The 22,027-nt window shown below is 44.8% G+C and overlaps 1 protein-coding gene across 2 annotated transcripts in view; it reads right to left on the bottom strand.

Annotated features, from left to right (window-relative positions):
- The window catches only part of LOC124721807 (zinc finger protein 277), a 134,656-nt gene that overhangs the window by 3,465 nt on the left and 109,164 nt on the right, over nt 1-22,027 (bottom strand). For both annotated transcript variants that reach the window (XM_047246928.1, XM_047246927.1), the window contains exon 8: nt 14,389-14,463. In XM_047246928.1, coding sequence (XP_047102884.1) covers nt 14,389-14,463 — 75 coding nt within the window. The remainder of the gene's footprint in view (nt 1-14,388; nt 14,464-22,027) is intronic.

Raw genomic sequence — 22,027 nt, 5'->3', positions numbered from 1 at the left:
ACACAGTCTTTGGTTTGCCTTGCTTTCCTCACAACATTCCCTATGTGATCATTCCAATTTAAGTTGTTCATAATCATAAATTCATAGGTATGCAAGCTCTTACTATGGTAGTGGAAACTGGATCCTAAGAAAAGGAGATGAATGAAAGATTGAAGCAGCTGAGATGAGGTTATGATGTCACTTCTTGGACTGGTAAACGACAGCATAATTTGCAAGAAATCTAAGAGGACTGCTCATATTGTCTAAGTCATTTATATGGATCAGAAAAAGCATTAGAAACAGCAGAGGGCATATAACAATCCCTTGAGGAACATCAGGTATCACTTCACTATGATTATGTGTCAGTTCTGCTTTCGCAAAAACATAGAACATGGGTGGAGGTGGTGGTGGTGGTGGTTGTCGGGATGTTTAAGGGGGACTAAACAGCGAAGGTCATCAGTCCCCCATTCCAAAAACAGGCGAGCCGAAAATCGGAAAAGCAGGTAAAAACCAAAGGGGGGAGGAGACTCCCCACAGGCACTAAAAGAACACAATTGCAGCAACAAACACTACAGAGAAGAAGAGTACAGAGGAACACCAGACAGAAAGGAACAGAAGAAAATAAGATGGCCGGAGACTGGTTGACTGACCACAAGAACAAAGAAAAGGGAAAGAGTCAACCATCCGACGACACACCAAAACAGCAACAAAGAGTGAGAGACTCGAGGACAAAAGACACAGAAAGGGAAAGGTGCAGGACCTCCCTAAATAGAACCATAGAAAAGGCTGCCACGGATAAAATGTAAAACATTGTCAGCCATGGAGGCATCGTCACATAAAACCAGAGGCAAAGTGCCCGGAAGATTAAAAGACTGCCGGAGGGTGCGCAGTCGGGGACACTCCAGCAAAATGTGGGCAACCGTCAGCCGGAACCCACACCGACACAGGGGGGATCCTCCTGACGCAAAAGATGACCGTGCGTCACGAAGGTATGGCCTATGCGCAGCCGACACAGGATGACAGAGTCCCTGCGAGAAGCCCGCAGGGAGGAGCGCCACACATCGGTCGTCTCCTTCACAGCCCGCAGTTTATTCGGGGATGTCATGCCACGCCACTCAGCAGTCCACATCCCAAGCACCTTACGGCGCAACACCAGCTGCTGATCACGAGCCGATTTCCAAAGCTGCCCATCGATCGTCCCTTTGGCCAGCCTGTCGACACGTTCGTTTCCCGGGATGCCAACGTGACCTGGCGTCCAAACAAAGACCACCGAATGACCAGAGCGGGTAATGGCGAAAACAGGCTCCTGAATAGAGGACACCAGAGGAGAAGAGGTATAGCAGCGGTCGATGGCCTGGAGGCTGCTTAGGAGTCACTGCAGATGACGATGGACGTACCTGAGCAGGAACGCATATGCTCAAGAGCGCGCAATATGGCCACCAGCTCTGCAGTAAAAATACTGCAGCCAGCTGGCAAGGAGCGCTGTTCAACATGGGCAGCGTGAGCAAAAGCGTAGGCAGTGCGACCATCAACCAGGGAACCAACAGTGTAGACAGTCTCACAGCCCGGAAAGGAGGCGAGGAGCGCAAGAAAACGGCGACGGAGGGCCACAGGCGGAACCGAGTCCTTGGGTCCCAGTGCCAAGTCCAGACGGACGGACAGCCGGGGCAAACACCAGGGAGGCGTAGGTGCATGGACCCGGTAGGGAGGCAGAAGAGGGAATGACCCCAGTTCCGACAGCAGGGACTGGACGCGGACAGCTATGGAAAGCCCAGACCTAGGTCGCCGTTCGGGCAGATGGAGGACCATGGCAGGGAAAAGCAGGTGATGATTGGGATGGCCCGGCGAGCAATGCACGTGGACAGCATAGTCGGCGAGCAGTCGATGGCGGCGAATCCGCAGCGGGGGAACCCCAGCCTCCACCAGTAGACTATCCATGGGGTTCGTACGAAAAGCGCCAGTTGCGAGCCGAACCCCACAGTGGTGTATGGGGTCTAACAACTTCAACACTGAGGGTGATGCAGACCCATAGGCCACGCTCCCATAATCAAGCCTGGACTACACAAGGGCTCTGTATAATCGCAACAGCGTGCAGCGATCTGCACCCCAAGAGGTGTGGCTCAGGCAGCGGAGGGCGTTGAGGTGCCACCAGCACTTTTGCTTCAGCTGAGTAATATGAGGAACCCATGTGAGCCGGGCATCAAAGACGAGTCCTAAGAAGTGGCAAGTGTCCACCACGTCAAGCAGGTGGCCGTCGAGGTAAAGTTCAGGATGAGGGTGGACCGTCCGACGCCTGCAGAAATGCATAACTCGAGTCTTGGGTGCAGAGAACTGAAAACCATGAGTCAGAGCCCATGATGCTGCCTTGCGAATGGCTACTTGCAGCCTGCGTTCGGCGACTCCCGTAGTCGTGGAGCTAAATGAGATGCAGAAGTCGTCGGCATACAAAGAAGGAGACACCGACGACCCCATGGCTGCAGCCAGACCATTAATGGCCACTAGAAATAAGGAGACGCTCAACACCGAGCCCTGCGGAACCCCATTTTCCTGTATATAAGATGAACTAGAGGCAGCACCCACTTGCACCCGGAAAGAGCGGCGCAATAAAAACGTTTGAAGAAAAGCTGGGAGCTGACCACGAAGACCCCACTCATGCAACGTAGCAAGGATGTGATGCCTCCATGTGGTGTCTTACGCCTTCCGCAGATCAAAAAATACAGCAACGAGATGCTGACATCGGGCAAAGGCCATACGGATAGCAGATTCCAGCTGCACCAAATTGTCCACAGCAGACCGGCCCCAACGGAAGCCACCCTGGGATGGAGCGAGGAGACCGCGCGACTCAAGGACCCAACACAAACGCCGCCCCACCATACGTTTGAGCAATTTGCACAAAACGTTGGTGAGGGTAATGGGACGATAGCTGTCCACCACCAGTGGGTCCGCACCGGGCTTCAAGATGGGGACAATAAGACCCTCTCGCCATTGCGACGGGAACACGCCCTCGCTCCAAATGCGGTTAAAGATGGTGAGGATGTGTCTCTGGCAGTCCTGGGAGAGATGCTTCAGCATCTGTGCGTGGATGCAGTCTTGTATTTTTCAGAACGACGCGTGTGGAATGATAATGGCGTCTGCTCGGCTCGCTCCTTTAGAGAGCGAAAGGCGGGGGGATAAGTGGCAGTCGCAGAGCTCTGAGCAAAGTGCGCAGCAAGGTGTTCAGCAATGGCGGCAGCGTCCGTGCAGACAGCGCCGTCCAAGGAGATCCCAGGGACACCCATAGGGGTCTGGTATCCATAAACCCGCCGGATCCGGGACCACACGAGCGAGGGGGAGACACGGGAGCCCAAAGATGAGACATACCTCTCCCAGCACTCCTGCTTACGCCGTGCAATAAGGCGACGGGCCAAGGCACAGAGCCTCTTAAAGGCGATGAGGGCCTCTAGAGACGGGTGCCGCCTATGACGCTGGAGAGCCCGCCTACGGTCGCGAATAGCCTCAGCAATCTCCGGCGACCACCAGGGGACAGCCATCCTCCGAGGGAGTCCAGAAGAGCGGGGGATGGCAGCCTCGGCCGCCGAAATGATTGACGTGGTTAAGACATGGACCACCTCGTCAATGTCACCCTGTGGGGGAGACTCAATGGTTGCAGCGGAAGTAAAAGCCGGCCAGTCAGCCCTGTGGAGAGCCCAGCAGGGCAGGCGCCCAGAAGAATGACACTGGGGCAGTGACAAATAGATGGGAAAATGGTCACTACCACACAGGTCAGGATGCACTCTCCAGTGGAGGGATGGGACAAGTCCGGGGCTGCAAAGAGAGAGATCGATGGCCGAGAACGAGCCATGGGCCACACTGAAATGCGTGGGAGCACCGGTGTTCAAGAGGCTAAGGTCGAGCTGAGCCAACACTTGCTCCACGGCATGACCGCGGTCATCGGAGACAGTCCCACCCCATAGAGGGTTGTGGGCATTGAAATCGCCCAGAAGCAGCAATGGTGGCGGGAGCTGAGCCAGCAGCGCAGCCAAGACATGTCGGGGGAGCTCTCCATCCGGAGGAATGTAAACAGAGCAAACAGTAATAGCTGGTGAGAGCTCAACCCTGACAGCGACTGCCTCTAAAGGCGTCAGAAGGTGTACTGGCGAGCTACAGACGGAGTGGTGAACAAAGAGGCAAACTCCACCTGATGCTCGTTGACAGGCAGCACGGTTCTTATAGTATCCCTGATAACCACGAAGGGCGGGGGTCCGCATTGCTGGAAACCAAGTTTCCTGCAGAGCAATGCGGAGAACAGGGGAAGCACTCAGAAGCATCCGGAGCTCAGGCAGGTGGCGGAAATAACCGCCGCAATTCCACTGGAGAATGGAAGCAGTAAGGGACTGGGAGGGCGTGAAGGCGACTAAGAGGCACACGGCACCTCAGAGCCAACTGCTGCCACCGGGGGAGAGTCAGCTGAGGTCATAGGAAAGGCCCCCGAGGGTTCCGTGACGGCGAGATCCGTGGCAGAGGCGAGGATCTCCACCTCATCCCCGGAGCCAGGACTATGTACAGCAGGCGGCACTGAAACCGCCGGAATGTCCTTCTCGGACACATTCCGTTCCTTCTTCTCGCATCTGCCCTTAGGGTGAGAGGGCTGGGAGAGCTTCTCTGAAGGAGCGTCGGAGGCTGACGACGATGCAGAAGGTGGCGGAACCTTCAGCCACTGGCTGACATCCGGCTGGGTAGGAGAAGAAACGGAGGAAGGGAGAGCCCCGAGGGACCCCTTCCGCGAGAGAGGAACCGGCAGAGGCAACTCCGGTGGAGAAGGAGGGGGAGGGATCGAGCCCCCCGGTTTTTGAGCAGATGTCACTCCCGAAGTAAGCGTGGGGGGAGCGACAGAAGAGGGTTTGCCCCCAACGGCTAAGGGGGCAACAGAGGAAGGCGTGCCCCCAGACAAGAGGGGGGCAGACAGAGAGGCACGGCCCCGAGGGCCCACTGAAGGCGGCACAGAGGTGGTGACAACCGTCGCTCGCGAGGGCGACGATGACATGGCTGCAGCATAAGATGTTCGAAGGGAAGCAGGATACAACCTTTCAAATTTCAGTTTTGCATCTCGATAAGTAAGCCGGTCCAGGGTCTTAAATTCCATTATCTTCCGCTCCTTATGATGAACGGGGCAATCCGGCGAGCATGGAGAGTGGTGCTCCCCACAGTTGACACATACAGGCGGAGGCGCACATGGAGAATTGGGATGAGAGGGGCGTCCGCAATCTCGACATGTGGCGCTGGATGGGCAACGGGAGGACATGTGCCCAAACTTCCAGCACTGGAAGCACCACATTGGGGGGAGGGATGTAGGGCTTGACGTCACAACGGTAAACCATTACCTTGACCTTCTCGGGCAAGACATCACCCTCAAAGGCCAAGATAAAGGCACCGGTGGCCACCCTGTTAGTCTTGGGTCCTCGATGTACACGACGGACAAAATGCACTCCACGTCGTTCTAAGTCGGCTCTCAGCTCGTCATCGGATTGTAACAAGAGGTCACGATGGTAAATAATCTCCTGGACCATATTTAAGCTACTGTGGGGAGTGACGGTAACAGGGATGTCACCCAGCTTATCACACAAGAGCAATGCTCGTGACTGGGCTGGGGAAGACGTCTTGAGGAGGATGGACCCATTCCTCATTTTAGACAACCCCGCCACTTCCCCAAACTTATCCTCCAGGTGTTCCACAAAAAACAGAGGCTTCGTCATAAGAAAGGAGTCACCATCAGTCCTGCTGCAGACAAGGTATTGTGGTACATAAGGCTCCTGCTTGGCACTACATCTACGTCCCTCCCATGGCGCAGCCAACGAGGGGAACGACTGAGGGTCATATTGCGCAGCATCAAAGTCTACTCTGCCTCGCTTAGAGATGCTGGTGGCCGTGCGACCACCAGCTTGGTGTGATTTATTGCGCTTCATTGCGCCACATCCGCCCAGATGCCACCTACTCTGAATGAGGGCTCTCCCCAAGGGCGCCACCCAGCCAAAGCAACGGGTATCTGGCCGATATCCCGTTGCCCGGAGTCCCTGTGCCCCAGACAAGATGGGCACATACTCCTTGGCATGCATGGGGAGGAAACAGCTCTGGCATCTGCAGTGCGATCCCTGCGTGGTCAGGGGGCTACCACCAAGAGGGTACATGACAACCCCACCACAACGGACTGGCTACCGTGCTGGATTTTAGGTGTTGAAAGGGTCCACAGTTGTCGTGGGCGCTAAGAAGGGGATTGCGCACAAGACGAGAAGGAGGCAACCCAAAAGACGTTGGGTGTAAATCCCGCCACACGACAATAAGGAACATGCAAGAAAACACCACGTAAGGCATCCTTCCCCAAATAGCACGCACTAACAACGGAAATTTGGAAAAAAAAAGGAGGTCAAACCCAAGAGGGGACCATCACAGAAGGCCAAAACGTTTGAGACTCCTTTTAGTCGCCTCTTATGACAGGCAGGAATACTGCGGGCCTATTCTTACCCCCGAACCCGCAGGGGGACATGGGTGGAGGCTAGCTGTCCTGTGAGAGGGAGGATGGGCTTCTTTCCCCACACAGCTCCTCACCCCTCTGATTGTCTAAATTATAGTTTGTTCATACTTGTGGCTGACTACCAGTTTATATTGTCTGCACCCTGCACTATAGCGGCAGGAAAACAAAACCTGTCAACATATTTCAAACATGCTGAAATTCTTCCCCAGAGATGCGAGTAGTCACTTTCAGTTCTACTTTTACACTTAGTACCTTGTTAGTTCAATCTGTAGCATTGTAATGTAGGAGTTGCACGGCTATGAATGCCCACAAAATGTTGAAATAAATATTCTGTAGATTATATAATAATAGAGTTGGGTGGGGAAAAGGAAAATGTCAAATAACACCTGTTTCTGTTGAGAAGCAGGAGCATTTTATTGACTGGAATAATCATTTGTTAAATGCTTAAATAGAGCCAGAACAACATAAGCAAAGATGATTTTGAAAAATAAACGTTGAAGGTTTTTCAAAAGCAAAAATTCCAGTCAAAAACTACCCTACCACCACTATTTTTAATGGTCTCTTTCAAAGCACTAAGTCTTCGTCTTCATGCATGTTGCTTGACAACCTTTTAAATTTGTACCTCTAATCATTTACAAGCAAACAAAAATCAAATGCAAATTTCACCAAACACAGATATGAATTTTGCAGAAAATAGTTGCTGCTTTTCCAGGTCTCCAATAATGATATAAAACAAAGGAGATCATACTGGATTATACAGAGGGAAATGTGATTACCCCTTACTTCAAGAACATACAGCTATTTAATCCTTAAGGAAAATGATACACATTATGTGCCACAAACACTTCAGATATACAGTGTTATTTGAGCATCTGCAGTATATTTCATGGAAAAAAGTGTAATAAGCATTAATGTCACATCAAATTAAAAAGGTGATAGCATGTTTCTATTTCCAAATCAGAAAGAAGAAATTTATTCCATAGCAACAGTGCGTGCCAGTCACATTCTACAAGAACAGATACAATGAAAATTACATACTGAAATGTAAAATGGGAAACTAAACTTAGAAGAGTACCAACAGATATAACTCCGTCTGGAATTACCTGTGGCAGAGATCAGTAATACGAGGATGTGCTGAAAAGTTATGCAGCCTGTAAATTTTTTATTTAAAAACTCTTGTAACTTTTTAAACGTTGATTTATCAAGTGGGGACATATTGTTCTCAGGTCATGTATTTTATTAATTATTATTCATTTCTCTGGAAGAAACTTTTAATCAGTTGGTGTATATGTGATTTAAGGTGGTGTTATTACATACATATGATAAAACTTATATTTACATATACAGGGGATAGGCAAAATAATGTGAACGCCTGTACTTACTTGGGAATGGTTAATTAATAAAGTGTTGGACACCCATTTGCCCATAATACAGCTGTGATTCTTCTTGGATTACTGGCATGTAATGATTGTATAGTCTCCAGTGGAATGTTATGCCACTCTTTGATCAGAACCTCTTCAAACTCCCGTGGTGACGAGGGAGGCAGTAATCTGCTTGAGTCTGCACTCCAATACTGCCCAAAAGGGTTCGATAATGTTAAAGTCTGGGGACTGTGCTGGCCAGGGAAGATACTGAAGTTCAGTTGCATGCTCCTCATACCAGATTGTACTGTCCTGGCTATGTGAAAGGTTGCATTATTGTCCTGAAATATGGCATCATTGTTGGGGAATAACATTAGAATCATGGGATGCACCTGATCACCTAAAATGTTCTCATAATCATTGGCTGTAACATGGCCTTTGAGAGGAATGATGGGACCAGCAGAATACCATGACATGGCTGCCCACACCATCACACTTCCACCTCCAGGCTTAACCACTGGAATCAAGCAGTCAGGATTGCGGGCTTCTTTTGGCGCTCTGTAGGAAATAACAAAAATGTTGACTCATCAAACCATACAATGTGTTTCCACCGATCAACTGTCCAGGATTTATGCTCCTTAACACCATGTTTTATGCTTCTTTGCATTGGTGGTTGTCATCACTAATGGTTTCGGTATAGCAGCTCATCCATGAATATTCACTTTATGGATTTCTTGGCAGACAGTGTCGATAGATACGAGGTCTCGAAGATGGCTATTGATCTCTGCAGTCACTTTAACCACCGTAGTTTTGTGTTGTTTTTACACAATTCATATTAACTTATGACGATCGCTGTCATTTGCGCCCACTGTTACATTTACATGATTATGTCTTTCCATGTTTTGCGTAGGTTGTCATGACCATTGAAACAGTTGCTCTTGAAACATTCAATAAGTTGGCTGTCTTGGTTACTGATGCTCCAGCTAATCGGGCGCCCACAATCTGCCCTCTTTGGAACTCTGTTAGATCTTTCATTTCATGTCGACTTCAGCCTCTGAACGCATATACGAAGTGTGCACTACTTGAAAACAAACTGCACTGATGCCTAATCCATACTGAACACGCACAGTCTAGCGTGAAACATGCCTTATCTATCTCACTGTTCACATTATTTTGCCTATCTCCAGGATATATGCAGTAAAAATGTACAGGAGACCAATCTGTACCCACTTGGTGTTTGTTGAAGTTAATTTTTATTTAAAGTTTTGCTTGTTCTAGTTACACTGTTCGTAAACCTGATCATTTAAAAATAACTGTTACATTCAATTGATTGTTGACAAGCAACACAATAACAGCTCCACACAAATAATTTTAAATGGTTTCCTTTTGAAAGAAATTTTTCTGCACTCTAATTCTGAAGGAGCTCCTAAAGTCTCAAATTCATGGAATGATATTGCTTCAAAAGAATTGCTAGCATTTATTGGACTGCGTATTCTTGCAGGTGTTCTGAGAAAGAAGGAAGAATCGGTAGTAAAGTTATGGATCAAAAACCCTATATTTTCAAGGACAGATTTTACTGCAACAATGGGAAGAGACAAATTTGTTCAAATTTTGTGTGCCCTTTGTCTTGATGATAAAACCATAAGACATGGATGTAGAACATCAGACAAATTATGCCAAATTAGAAAAAATTTTGATGGTGTAATCAGCAGATTTCACATGGCTTATGCATCCAATCATTATGTTGCTGTAGACAAACAGTTGGTTGCATTTTGGGGAAGATGCCAATTTCTTGTGTTGATGAAAACAAAATCAGGAAAATATGGAACGAAAGTCTGGGTTGCACCAGACACCCAAACTTTATATGCACACCATATGCAGGTATATACTGGAAGAAATAATGGGGAAAGAGAAAAGGAACAGTGTTTCCATGTAGTCACAGCTCTGGTCAGTAATTTGTATGGCACAAGCAAGGGATCACTACTGATAATTCTTTTACTAGCTGTGAGCTAGCACAGTTCCTTCTCACAGAGAATATGACACTGGTCGGCACAATGCGACATAATAAGCCAGAGATTCCAGAATTATTTTTGAGTAACACACAAAGGGTGATACACTCTTCCATCTTCAGTTTTACCAATGAACTAATGTTGGTGTCTTATGTGCTAGCAAAGAATAGAGCAGTAATACTTCTCTCATCCCAACATCGTGATGAAATCATGCACTAACAAAGTAAGTGACTTCAAGCCAGAAATCATCATACATTACAATGCTGCCAAAAGAGGTGGTGATGTGCTGGGCAAGTTAGTCACAGAATATACATGCTCAAGATAAACAACACAACACCCTATAAAACACTTCTTAAATTTGATTGATGATGTCTGTGTGAATGGTTTCATGCTTTGGATGACAAAAAACCTAATGTGGCAGAAAAAGAAGATATATCTCTAGTGTCTCTTACTGCTTGCTTTGGGAGAAGAAATGGTGAAAACTCATGAACAAAGAGCATAAAATGGAAAGAAATTGAGCACGCATCCTCAGAGCGATGAATTTGAAGGAGGTATGTACAAAAACTCAACAAGTCCGAACAGCAGAAAAAATCGAATGAAGACGATGCTGAAAATGCTTTCTATGTAAATCAAGAAAAGACAGGAAGACAGACTGGAAATGTGACAAATGTAATGAATGGATTTCCCATGATCACGCTGATAAGGTAACTCATGTTGTTGGCAAAAGCTGTTCTAACTGATTGTTGCCATTTTCAATTAAATTTTCTCTTGGGCAGCAAAAACAAATAGACTAACATCACACTGTACGAGGTGCATTCAAGTTCTAAGGCCTCCGATTTTTTTTCTAATTAACTACTCACCCGAAATCGATGAAACTGGCGTTACTTCTTGACGTAATCGCCCTGCAGACGTACACATTTTTCACAACACTGATGCCATGATTCCATGGCAGCAGCGAAGGCTTCTTTAGGAGTCTGTTTTGACCACCGGAAAATCGCTGAGGCAATAGCAGCACGGCTGGTGAATGTGCGGCCACGGAGAGTGTCTTTCATTGTTGGAAAAAGCCAAAAGTCACTAGGAGCCAGGTCAGGTGAGTAGGGAGCATGAAGAATCACTTCAAAGTTGTTATCACGAAGAAACTGTTGCATAACGTTAGCTCGATGTGCGGGTGTGTTGTCTTGGTGAAACAGCACATGCGCAGCCCTTCCCGGACGTTTTTGTTGCAGGAAGGAATTTGTTCTTCAAAACATTTTCGTAGGATGCACCTGTTACCGTAGTGCCCTTTGGAACACAATGGGTAAGGATTATGCCCTCGCTGTCCCAGAACATGGACACCATCATTTTTTCAGCACTGGCGGTTACCCGAAATTTTTTTGGTGGCGGTGAATCTGTGTGCTTCCATTGAGCTGACTGGCGCTTTGTTTCTGGATTGAAAAATGGCATCCACGTCTCATCCATTGTCACAACCGACGAAAAGAAAGTCCCATTCATGCTGTCATTGCGCGTCAACATTGCTTGGCAACATGCCGCACGGGCAGCCATGTGGTCGTCCGTCAGCATTCGTGGCACCCACCTGGATGACACTTTTTGCATTTTCAGGTCGTCATGCAGGATTGTGTGCACAGAACCCACAGAAATGCCAACTCTGGAGGCAATCTGTTCAACAGTCACTCGGCGATCCCCCAAAACAATTCTCTCCACTTTCTCGATCATGTCGTCACACCGGCTTGTGCGAGCCCGAGGTTGCTTCGGTTTGTTGTCACACGATGTTCTGCCTTCATTAAACTGTCGCACCCACGAACGCACTTTCGACGCATCCATAACTCCATCACCACGTCTCCTTCAACTGTCGATGAATTTCAATTGGTTTCACACCACGCAAATTCAGAAAACGAATGATTGCACGCTGTTCAGGTAAGGAAAACGTCGCCATTTTAAGTATTTAAAACAGTTCTCATTCTCGCCGCTGGCGGTAAAATTCCATCTGCCGTACGGTGCTGCCATCTCCGGGACATATTGACAATGAACGCGGCCTCATTTTAAAACAATGCGCATGTTTCTATCTCTTTCCAGTCCGGAGAAAAAAAATCAGAAGCCTTAGAACTTGAATGCACCTCGTAACATTCAAATCAAATTCTGATTTTAAAATACTTTACTTGGAACAAATCCGAATAAAAATGTAACTTAATGTATTTTTACTTGGTAACTAACTGCATCAAACCAGTCTCAGGACTGAAGACCACAACAACGCAACACAACTAACATCCAAAACTATGACAGAATGTATCTTGTGCTCATAATAAAGTTTAGAATATAATTTACAACATAAAATACGTCTGAAACTCTAAAAAAAGACACAGCGGGTGCAAAATGTACCCACTCAGAGAAAGTTGAAAATATTTTAGCTTAGTAATAAAACTTTAAATAAAACAAATGCTAATAACAGCCTACATCTTTATTCTTCATGTCTACACATTTGTTTCTCAACATAGTCCTCCAGGCGATGAACACATTTCTCCCTATGGGAGACCAGTTTGTCAATGACGTTACTGTAGACTGTACAATTTTTTTGACAAATCCACATCACCACCTCTGCATGCATCAATTTACTAGTATCAAAGTTAAGTCCTTGATGGTGTTCTTGAAGTTCTGGAAACATCTGAAAATCAGGTGGAGCCAAGTCAGGACTGTATGGAGAATGACGATGGCAGCGAACCCACGGCGTCAGATTGTTGCAAATGTCGCAGCGCTTGTGTGTGGTCTGGCATTGTCATGCTAAAGGAGAGGGTGCGCCATACGTGGAAAAACTCTTCAAATTCAAAACTCCATTATGGTACACTGTTACTCATGCACAGACATAGTACTATGTTACAAACGTGCACGTTACAAGCTACAATTCAGAACCCTCTAGCGCCATAGGGCTGCAAATATATAGGCATGGAGAATAAAGATTTAGAATGTTAATAATGTTGGTTTTATTTAAAAAGCTTTAAGAGGTTTCACATTAACAATTCGGAAGAATTACTTTTCAGCCCATCCTCGTAGGTTCTTAGTATGACAGTAATCGGAGTATGGCAGTATTTATACATATATTTTTATGCATTCAAATGAATCATGAGAAGTATACCACATTAAGACACACAGCATTTTAAGAGAAATACAACAATGAGTACAAAGAGGTGTTTGAATGCCCTGAAGGTACATTCTAAAGTACTTACAGATCATATATCGACAATAAGAAGACATATGTTTCTCTCCACAGACCTTCAATATTAAAAATTCTAAGGAATCTGGGACTTCATTCAAAACTAATAGAACTTACTCTAACCAACACCAAATCAAAAGTCTAGTTCAGATGAGAAATTTATGAACCATTCCTCATAAAAATAGACTTGAATCAGGGTGACAGCTTATCACCATCACTATTCAACTGGGTATTGGAATATATGATGAGAGAATGGTGCAAGGATAACCCAAAGAACGTACTAACTGGAAGCTACAAAAATGATATAAATTTAAACTGTTTGGGATTTGCTGCTGATCTTGCTCTCCTAGCCAATAATGTTCAACAATTCAGTTAAATCCCTACAAGAAATAGCACAAAAACTTGGCCTTAGAATATCATTTGAAGAAACAAATATTATGGTAACTCATCCATCACTAGCAAACAAAATTGGAACAGAAATACAGGAAATCAGACTTGTTGATAAATTTAAATATCTTACTGAAATTGTAAGATACAACCTAACTGAAAGCCGACATGGCAAAATAGAACAAAAGTCACAAACAGCAAAAAAGCCAATTGACAGCTGTAACATTAAAACTTTATAAAACAATTATACAATCACATATAGCACATGCAATTGTAACCGACTTCAAAACAACTAATACAGCTGAAACTGACAGAATACTTAAAACAGAAAGAAGAATAATTATGATATACACAAATAAAAAAATATCAAGTAAATGGGCTTGAAGTATAGTTTCAAATGAAATACTATAAAAAGAAATAGAACCAGTAATGAGCATGATCAGGAAGAAATGCATATCATTCTTTGGACATCTTGTCAGAACATCATAAAACAGGATTAGTAAGAGAATAATGGGATAATTGTGGAATAGTATGAGTAATGTTAAATGGATTACAGAAATAGGAAGATATAAGGGAACAACTCCAAATTACAGTAGATGACCTAAAAAACAAGACAGACAGGGGTAATCTCGAACAACAGAAGGAAAAAAAAAAATCCAAAATAATGAAGAAGAGCAAAAATTCATTATATAATAATAAATAATCCTTTGTATAACCATTGCATTATTGAATTATTATTGAACAGAACTGTATTGTTGAATAACAACAACTACTCTCATAATGCTTTGTACGACTGACCAGAGTGGTCCAATGAAGGCCATAACATAAAATACATAATAAAACTGGCAATAAAAGCTAAACAGAAAGGTGAAATAACACAGAGATAAATTATACTACATAAATATAATATATTCTGATATCCTTACAGTCTGTACTTACATTTTCTTAGTAATACCTTCATCAGCATCGAGATTGCAGAGGAAATTGTCATTTTCGTAGGTTGGGAAATAATACCTACAAAATAGGAATACCATGAAAATGTTAACCACAGTTAACAGTTACAATATGCTCTTAAACACACACACATGTACTCAATCTCTCTCTCTCTCTCTCTCTCTCTCTCTCTCTCTCTCTCTCTCCCCTCCCCCCACTGTCTTCTATTTACATTTGTATTGGGAGAGTACACACTATATTTTGGTATAGGAAAGTTCTTGTAGAATGTAAATACTTTAGCATTGAAGGAGATCACTCACCAAAAAGCAGAAGCATTGAATTGTCAATACGCACACATAGAAGAAAGAAACTTGCTACTTTCAGAGTTATCCTTTGACGAGCAGAGTAAATTAATTACACACACACACACACACACACCTAACCCCCTACATGGTGCCAACTATACTAACAGTGCCAATGCTATTTTGCAGCTGGTGGACAGCTGTCGTAGGTGTAGTTTCGGGTAGGTACAGCTAGAGGTAGAGGGAGTTGGGAGGCAGGGAGAGGGACTGGGGGTGACTGTCCATGGGTTGCTAAGCTGTATGGGAGGAATTTTTGGGGTGGGAGGGATGGCAGCTGTTGAAATGCAGGTATTGTTGATGTTTAGTGGATTTAGTGTGGACAGAGTTGTGGATGGTGCCATCAGAAAGATGGAAATCAACATCCAGAAAGTTGGCGTGTTGGGTAGGAGGAGGACCAGATGAAGCAGATGGAAGAAAAGGTGTTGAGGGTGTGAAGGAATGTGGATGGGGTGTTTTGGCCCAGAGTCCAGATCATGGAGATATCATCAATGAATTTGAACCAGACTGGGGGTTGGGAGTTTTGGGAGGCTAGGAAGGTTTCCTATAGATGGCCCATAAACAGGTTGGCATAGAATGGTCCCATGTGTGTGTCCATGGCTGTGATGCAGATTTGTTTGTAAACCTTCCCTTCAAAGGAAAAGTAGTTCTGGGTCAGAATATACACTGACAAAAAGAAAAAAATCCCACCGCCAACAAGAAGATGCACGAAACAAACGAAGGTTGGTAGGCATGTTTCTACATCTGAAAGAAAGATCACGTCTATTCAGATTTCGTACCAGTAACATAAGAGTAGTGCCACTATGAGGATGCAAATCAAGCTTGCTTTAAATACACACTGTAATGGTCATGAGCTTTAGTTACCTTGGGGACAGGACATAGTGAGTCGAAGTTGGTTGCACGTCTTTAAGGCAATGAAGGTGTCATTATCAGCAGCTCACAAAGACTGAATGAGGTCATGTAATAAGGCTAGGAGAAGCTGGATGTCCCTTTAGTGATATTGCAGAAAGACTTGACAGGAATGTAGCCTCTGTACACGACTGCTGGCAGTGGTCATCACGGAAAGGTATGTTCACAAGAACGCTGGGCTCCAGATGGCCACGAGGCACTATCAAGAGGGAAGATTGTCATGTTGAACGTATGGCTGTAGCAGATTATATTGTGTCTGCAGCAGCAATTCGAGCAGCAGTTAGCACCACAGTGACACAACAAAGTATTAAAAATTGGTTACTGCAAGGACAGCTCTGAACCCGATGTCCTGTAGCATGCATTCCACTGACCCAGACCACCAACGTTTGTGACTTCAGTGGCACTGAGCAAGAGCTCATTGTTCTATTTTATGATGACAGCCAGTTCTACCTTGGTGTCAGTGATGTCCATCTGTTGGTTAGGAGGCGGCCATGTGAGCACCTGCAACCAACCTGTCTGCAGTACGAGTTATGGTCTGGAGTGAATTTTGTACGACAGCACAAGCACTCTTGCAGTTATCTGATGCACCCTGATTGCAAATTTGTATGCCTGTCTGGTGATTCAACTTCTTGTGCTGCCATTTATGAAACAGCATTCCAGAGGAAGGAGTAGGAGGTGACGGGTGGGTGGATTGGGCAGGACTTGCAGTCAGTAGTTGGGAGAGCGGGTAGCATAGGAATGGACTAGGATGTTGTGTAGGCTGGGTGACCTCTTCAATATACCACATCATACAAAAGTCACTCCCAACACCTCACAAAACCCACAACCCAAGCTAACCAAAAATAAGGTTGCTATCATCTCCACCAAAAACCTCAGTCTCAGAGAAGTTTCAGTTCTATCCAAAGGCCTAACCTTCAGCCTCACCCCAAAATTCAATCATGCTTGACTTGTCAAAGACCTACTTTCCTTCTCCCAAGCCCTACAGTGGAAACACTTCTCTTCCACCAACTCCTCTGACCAAAGTCAACATAATCCCAACACTGAACCTTGCATCTCCCAGTTCATACCACTATTTAACTGTAAACCTCCCACCCATCCAGCAAACCACCCCTAGTCAGTTTCGAGGAATTCCTTACCTTTAACTTGGTCTCACCATTCTTCCATGGGTTTCTTCCTACAAACACTAACCTTTTGGCAGAATGAAAGACAGCCATACACAACCTGAAAACAGATCCAGACCTAATCATCCTCCCTGTAGACAAAGGGTCTACACTGTTGTGATGAGACATAGCGACTACCTGACAGAAGGCCTCTGCCAACTATATGAATCTTCCATGTACAAGCTTGGCCAGAATGATCGCATCCCAGAAGTCCAACATAACTTCCGATCCATACTAAAACCCATAGGTCCTTCTCAGAACCTCTCACCTCTGTCCACACCTCTCCTCATCCCAGCAACACCCTGCAAATCCACCTTCTACATGATCCCCAAAATCTACAAACCCAACAATCCCCTATTGTGCTCTCACTGAAAGAATTTCCTATTAAATCCCTTATTGACCATCACCTCCAACCAGTATCCTGAAACCTAGCCTCCCACCTCAAAGATACGAATCACTTCCTTCACCAATTTTCCACCATCCCCACCCCTTTACCGCATGGATCCCTACTTGTTGCTGTTAATGCAACCTCTCTAAACAGCAACATCCCTCATGCCTATGGCCTTGTCAGTATTGAAAACTATCTCTCCCAATGTCCTTCAGACTCCAAATCTGCCTCCTCATTCATTGTACACCTTACCAACTAAACTGATGAAAACAAATCGCAATATAAAGAAATAATTAATGTAGAATAATGAAATTTTTGAAATACATCTGTCTAGGTAACATATTTAAGCAATTATCATTGTAAGTTCACAGTTTAATGTAGGCACGAGAAAAGCCATTGCAAATGTGAAGTTCTGGTACATTAATAACCGGTGTAACTGCCAGAACATTGAATGCAAGCTTGCAAACATGCATGTACTGTCATACAGGTGCTGGATGTAAGTTTGGGGATGGTGTTCCATGGCTTTTGCACATGGTTCACCACTACAGGGATGATTAATACTGGTTGTGGATGACACTGATGATGCCATCTGAAGGTGTCTCATACGTGCTCAATTGGAGACAGTTCTGGCAATGGTGCAGGCCAAGGCAACATGTCGGCACACTGTACAGCATGTTGGGTTACAGCAGCAGTATGTGGACAAGCGTTATCTTGTTGAGAGAAATATGCTGCAAAGGCCGCGCCACCTGTGAAAGCAGCTGTCATGTACTAACTCTGCTACAAACACTGCACAGCATTTTATGTTGGTATGACTACCAAAGACCTGTCCATCAGGAAGAATGGCCACTGCCAAACTGTTGGCAAGAACACAGTTGAGCACTCTGTGGCACAACATGCTTAATTTTAATAGCTGCTTCACAATATGAGCCATTTTGATCCTTCTCTTCACCACCAGTTTCTCTGAATTATGCAGACTGGAATTGTCCTTACAATCTATCCTCCACTCCTGTAATCATCCTGGCTTCAAACTCGGGGAACCTACTGTCTCCACACCCTCCACCCAACAGTTCCCCTTCCTCCATCCTGTCACCCCCTCCCAATTCATGTCCCCACGTCACCTTTAATGCGTGCCGCTTCCCATTGACTGCTACAATCATGCCAGCCCATATATGTGCCACCATTCCCAACCACATTCCTAGCCAGCAAACCAGCCACCTCCTTCCAAGCTGTTAACCACCCACCCCCAATCCTCCTCCCTGCTTCCTGCCTCTTCCTCCCTCTGTCCAACCCACCAGATATAACCCCCACCACAACCAGTCCACTTACTACCAAATAATATTGGCACTGTTAGTCAACTCTGAAAGCTAGCAATTTTCCTTTCTTTTGTGTGTGCCTAACAACAACTCAACACTTCCGATTTTCGGTGAGTGGTCTCATTTATTCCTAAAGTATTTACACACTATATATTTTCTCATTCATCAATTTGCATGTGAAAAGTGGGGTGTAAAAATAAGACCAGACACATTTATTGTGATGTCTTGCCTGATAATGTGACCCACCTTTCATGATTATATTACAACATGTGTCAATTGGCGAGTTCTTGAACTGACCCGAGTTGGCCATTATGATTGGTTGTACTTACGTGTACATTTGGAAATCACTCGACAGTAATGGAAACAAAATAAATGATAATTTTACTTCATAATAACAGCCAGTGTGGTAAAATGTTATCATTCACACTTATACTTACTTTATCTGTCCCTGGGGTTATATTGTGTTCAGACAGGTAAATTATCTTCTCAGATATTTATACAGCTTCTGAATAAACAATTAGGTTATCTACCTCATTTTGTGATTCACCTATCTATTGTGATGAAATAACCAATTGCCAGTATTCAGTGGTTTCTTGTACACTTTTTATACTGCTTAAATGTAGATAATTAATTATCAGGACACTGGAGATCATTAATCATTAGGCTCCAATTTTATGTGATGGTAAGCCCCTAATGCATCTCTGCAAGAAGCAGCAAGCTGGGAACACCAACTCCACCGGAGTATAGCTGCCAAAGGGAACTACTTTGAAGAAGACAATGTTGTTGTTTGAAAATAATAAATAAATACTGGTAACTAAAAACTTCAGTACATAAAAAAATGATCTCATTACTTTTCTCACACACCTGGCAGATCTTAAGGTATTCATTTTAAAGCTCATGTTTACTGGACTTTTTTTTACTTTGAATGATCACTCCTTTCATACCCCATTCCTCCTGGGCCACCCTGTATACTAAATTGTTTTCACATCTATGAATAAATAAAATTTCTTTTAAAAATTAATCAACTTCCATTTCAAAAAAATTATTATCTAAACAGCACACTTTGATATAACAAACAAATTAAAGTGGTCATCGACCTGAAAATCGCACTGAAACTCCACAATGCATAACTAGGCACCATCCTACTGGAAATGGTGGGTGTTTTTTCAGGTGACACGTGAAAGAAAAAAAAAAAATGGAAAATACGATTATTAGATGACAAGATAAGGCACCTATTTAGGAACTGTGGGGTGGATAAACTCTTCCACAGAGTTAATTATGAGGTAAAAACAATGTTCTTAGAGGTGTGTGACAAAATATTGTCAAATTCTCACAGTCCACCATAATGTGGCTAACACTTTAATTTCAGAACAATTCAGAGTATAGTTTTATATTTTTCACATACAAGAACCACTGCCAGATCTGAATAAGTGTGAGAGAAAAAGAAAAAGGAAAAACAATAATCCCATATGACAAGGTTTTGAGAAAAGAGTGAACCTTTGGATTTGTGGGCTGACAGCTACCCAAGAACAACTCAAGTCCAGCTAACACACACACACACACACACACACACACACACACACACACACCCCTGGGGTGATGTAGCTGCAAAAGTTTGTGTGTGTACTCTACAATTCTGAAGAGGGATTAATCCGAAAGTCTTGTTTATATACCTTATGACGACTCAATGCCTCAACTATTAGGAGATATTAGAGTGAAATAAACACCCTTAGCTGCTTACAGGTGTTGACATACGTAACGGGGACAGATGAAAATATGTGTCCCGACTGGGACTCGAACCCGGGATTTCCTGCTTACATGGCAGATGCTCTATCCATCTGAGTCACTGAGGACACAGAGGATACCGCGACTGCAGGGATTTACCTCTGGCATGCCTCCTGCGAAACCCACATTCTCAACGTATTGTCCCGCACTTCATTCGTAGTGCCCCCGCCCATTATACTAATTACTCGCGGCGCGTTGCTTATCCCCGTAAGAGTTCGGGCACTGTTTGTGCATTCACACAGAAGAAGAAGATGGTCAAGTGGCCGGTGAGCCTATATATACCACAAAAGTACCCCACTTGTGACAGGATACTTTCCGGGACGGGACCAGACTCTGAATGTGGCTCTCCAGCAGGGATACGACTTCCTCAAATCCTGCCCTGAAATGCGATCCATCCTTCATGAAATCCTCCCCACTCCACCAAGAGTGTCTTTCCGCCGTCCACCTAACCTTCGTAACCTGTTAGTTCATCCCTATGAAATCCGCAAACCACCTTCCCTACCCTCTGGCTCCTATCCTTGTAACCACCCCCGGTGTAAAACTTATCCCATGCACCCTCCTACCACCACCTACTCCAGTCCTGTAACCCGGAAGGTGTACACGATCAAAGGCAGAGCCACATGTGAAAGCACCCACGTGATTTACCAACTGACCTGCCTACACTGTGATGCATTCTATGTGGGAATGACCAGCAACAAACTGTCCATTCGCATGAATGGACACAGGCAGACAGTGTTTGTTGGTAATGAGGATCACCCTGTGGCTAAACATGCCTTGGTGCACGGCCAGCACATCTTGGCACAGTGTTACACCGTCCGGGTTATCTGGATACTTCCCACCAACACCAACCTATCCGAACTCCGGAGATGGGAACTTGCTCTTCAATATATCCTCTCTTCCCGTTACCCACCAGGCCTCAATCTCTGCTAATTTCAAGTCGCCGCCACTCATACCTCACCTGTCATTCAACATCATCTTTGCCTCTGCACTTCCGCCTCGACTGACATCTCTGCCCAAACTCTTTGTCTTTAAATATGTCTGCTTGTGTCTGTATATGTGTGGATGGATATGTGTGTGTGTGTGTGTGTGTGTGTGTGTGTGTGTGTGCGAGTGTATACCCGTCCTTTTTTCCCCCTAAGGTAAGTCTTTCCACTCCCGGGATTGGAATGACTCCTTACCCTCTCCCTTAAAACCCACTTCCTTTCGTCTTTCCCTCTCCTTCCCTCTTTCCTGATGAGGCAACAGTTTGTTGCGAAAGCTTGAATTTTGTGTGTATGTATGCGTCTGTTTGTGTTTCTATCGACCTGCCAGCACTTTCGTATGGTAAGTCACATCATCTTTGTTTTTAAATATATTTTTCCCGCGTGGAATGTTTCCCTCTATTATATTGATATCATACACACACACACACACACACACACACACACACACACACACACACACAAAGATGGTATCTGTTCTTTCGGACCTGTCCGAAAGAACAGATACTATCTTAGTATATATTAGGAGATACATTGAAGTTAATTAAAGAAAGGAGAAGATATACATATTTAGCAAGTGAAGCAAGCAACAAGAACTACACACATTTAAATAATGAGACTGATAGAAAGTGCACAATGATGAAGCAAGAACAGCTTCGGGAGAAGTGCAGTTATACTATGGAATCATCTGCAATTATGGGAAAGATACAAGCCACATGTAGAAAAATTAAAGAAATCTTTGGGAAAAAGA

The sequence above is a fragment of the Schistocerca piceifrons genome, chromosome X (assembly GCF_021461385.2).
Source record: "Schistocerca piceifrons isolate TAMUIC-IGC-003096 chromosome X, iqSchPice1.1, whole genome shotgun sequence".
In the NCBI taxonomy this organism is placed as follows: domain Eukaryota; kingdom Metazoa; phylum Arthropoda; class Insecta; order Orthoptera; family Acrididae; genus Schistocerca; species Schistocerca piceifrons.
This window is presented reverse-complemented; position numbering and strand designations above follow the sequence as displayed.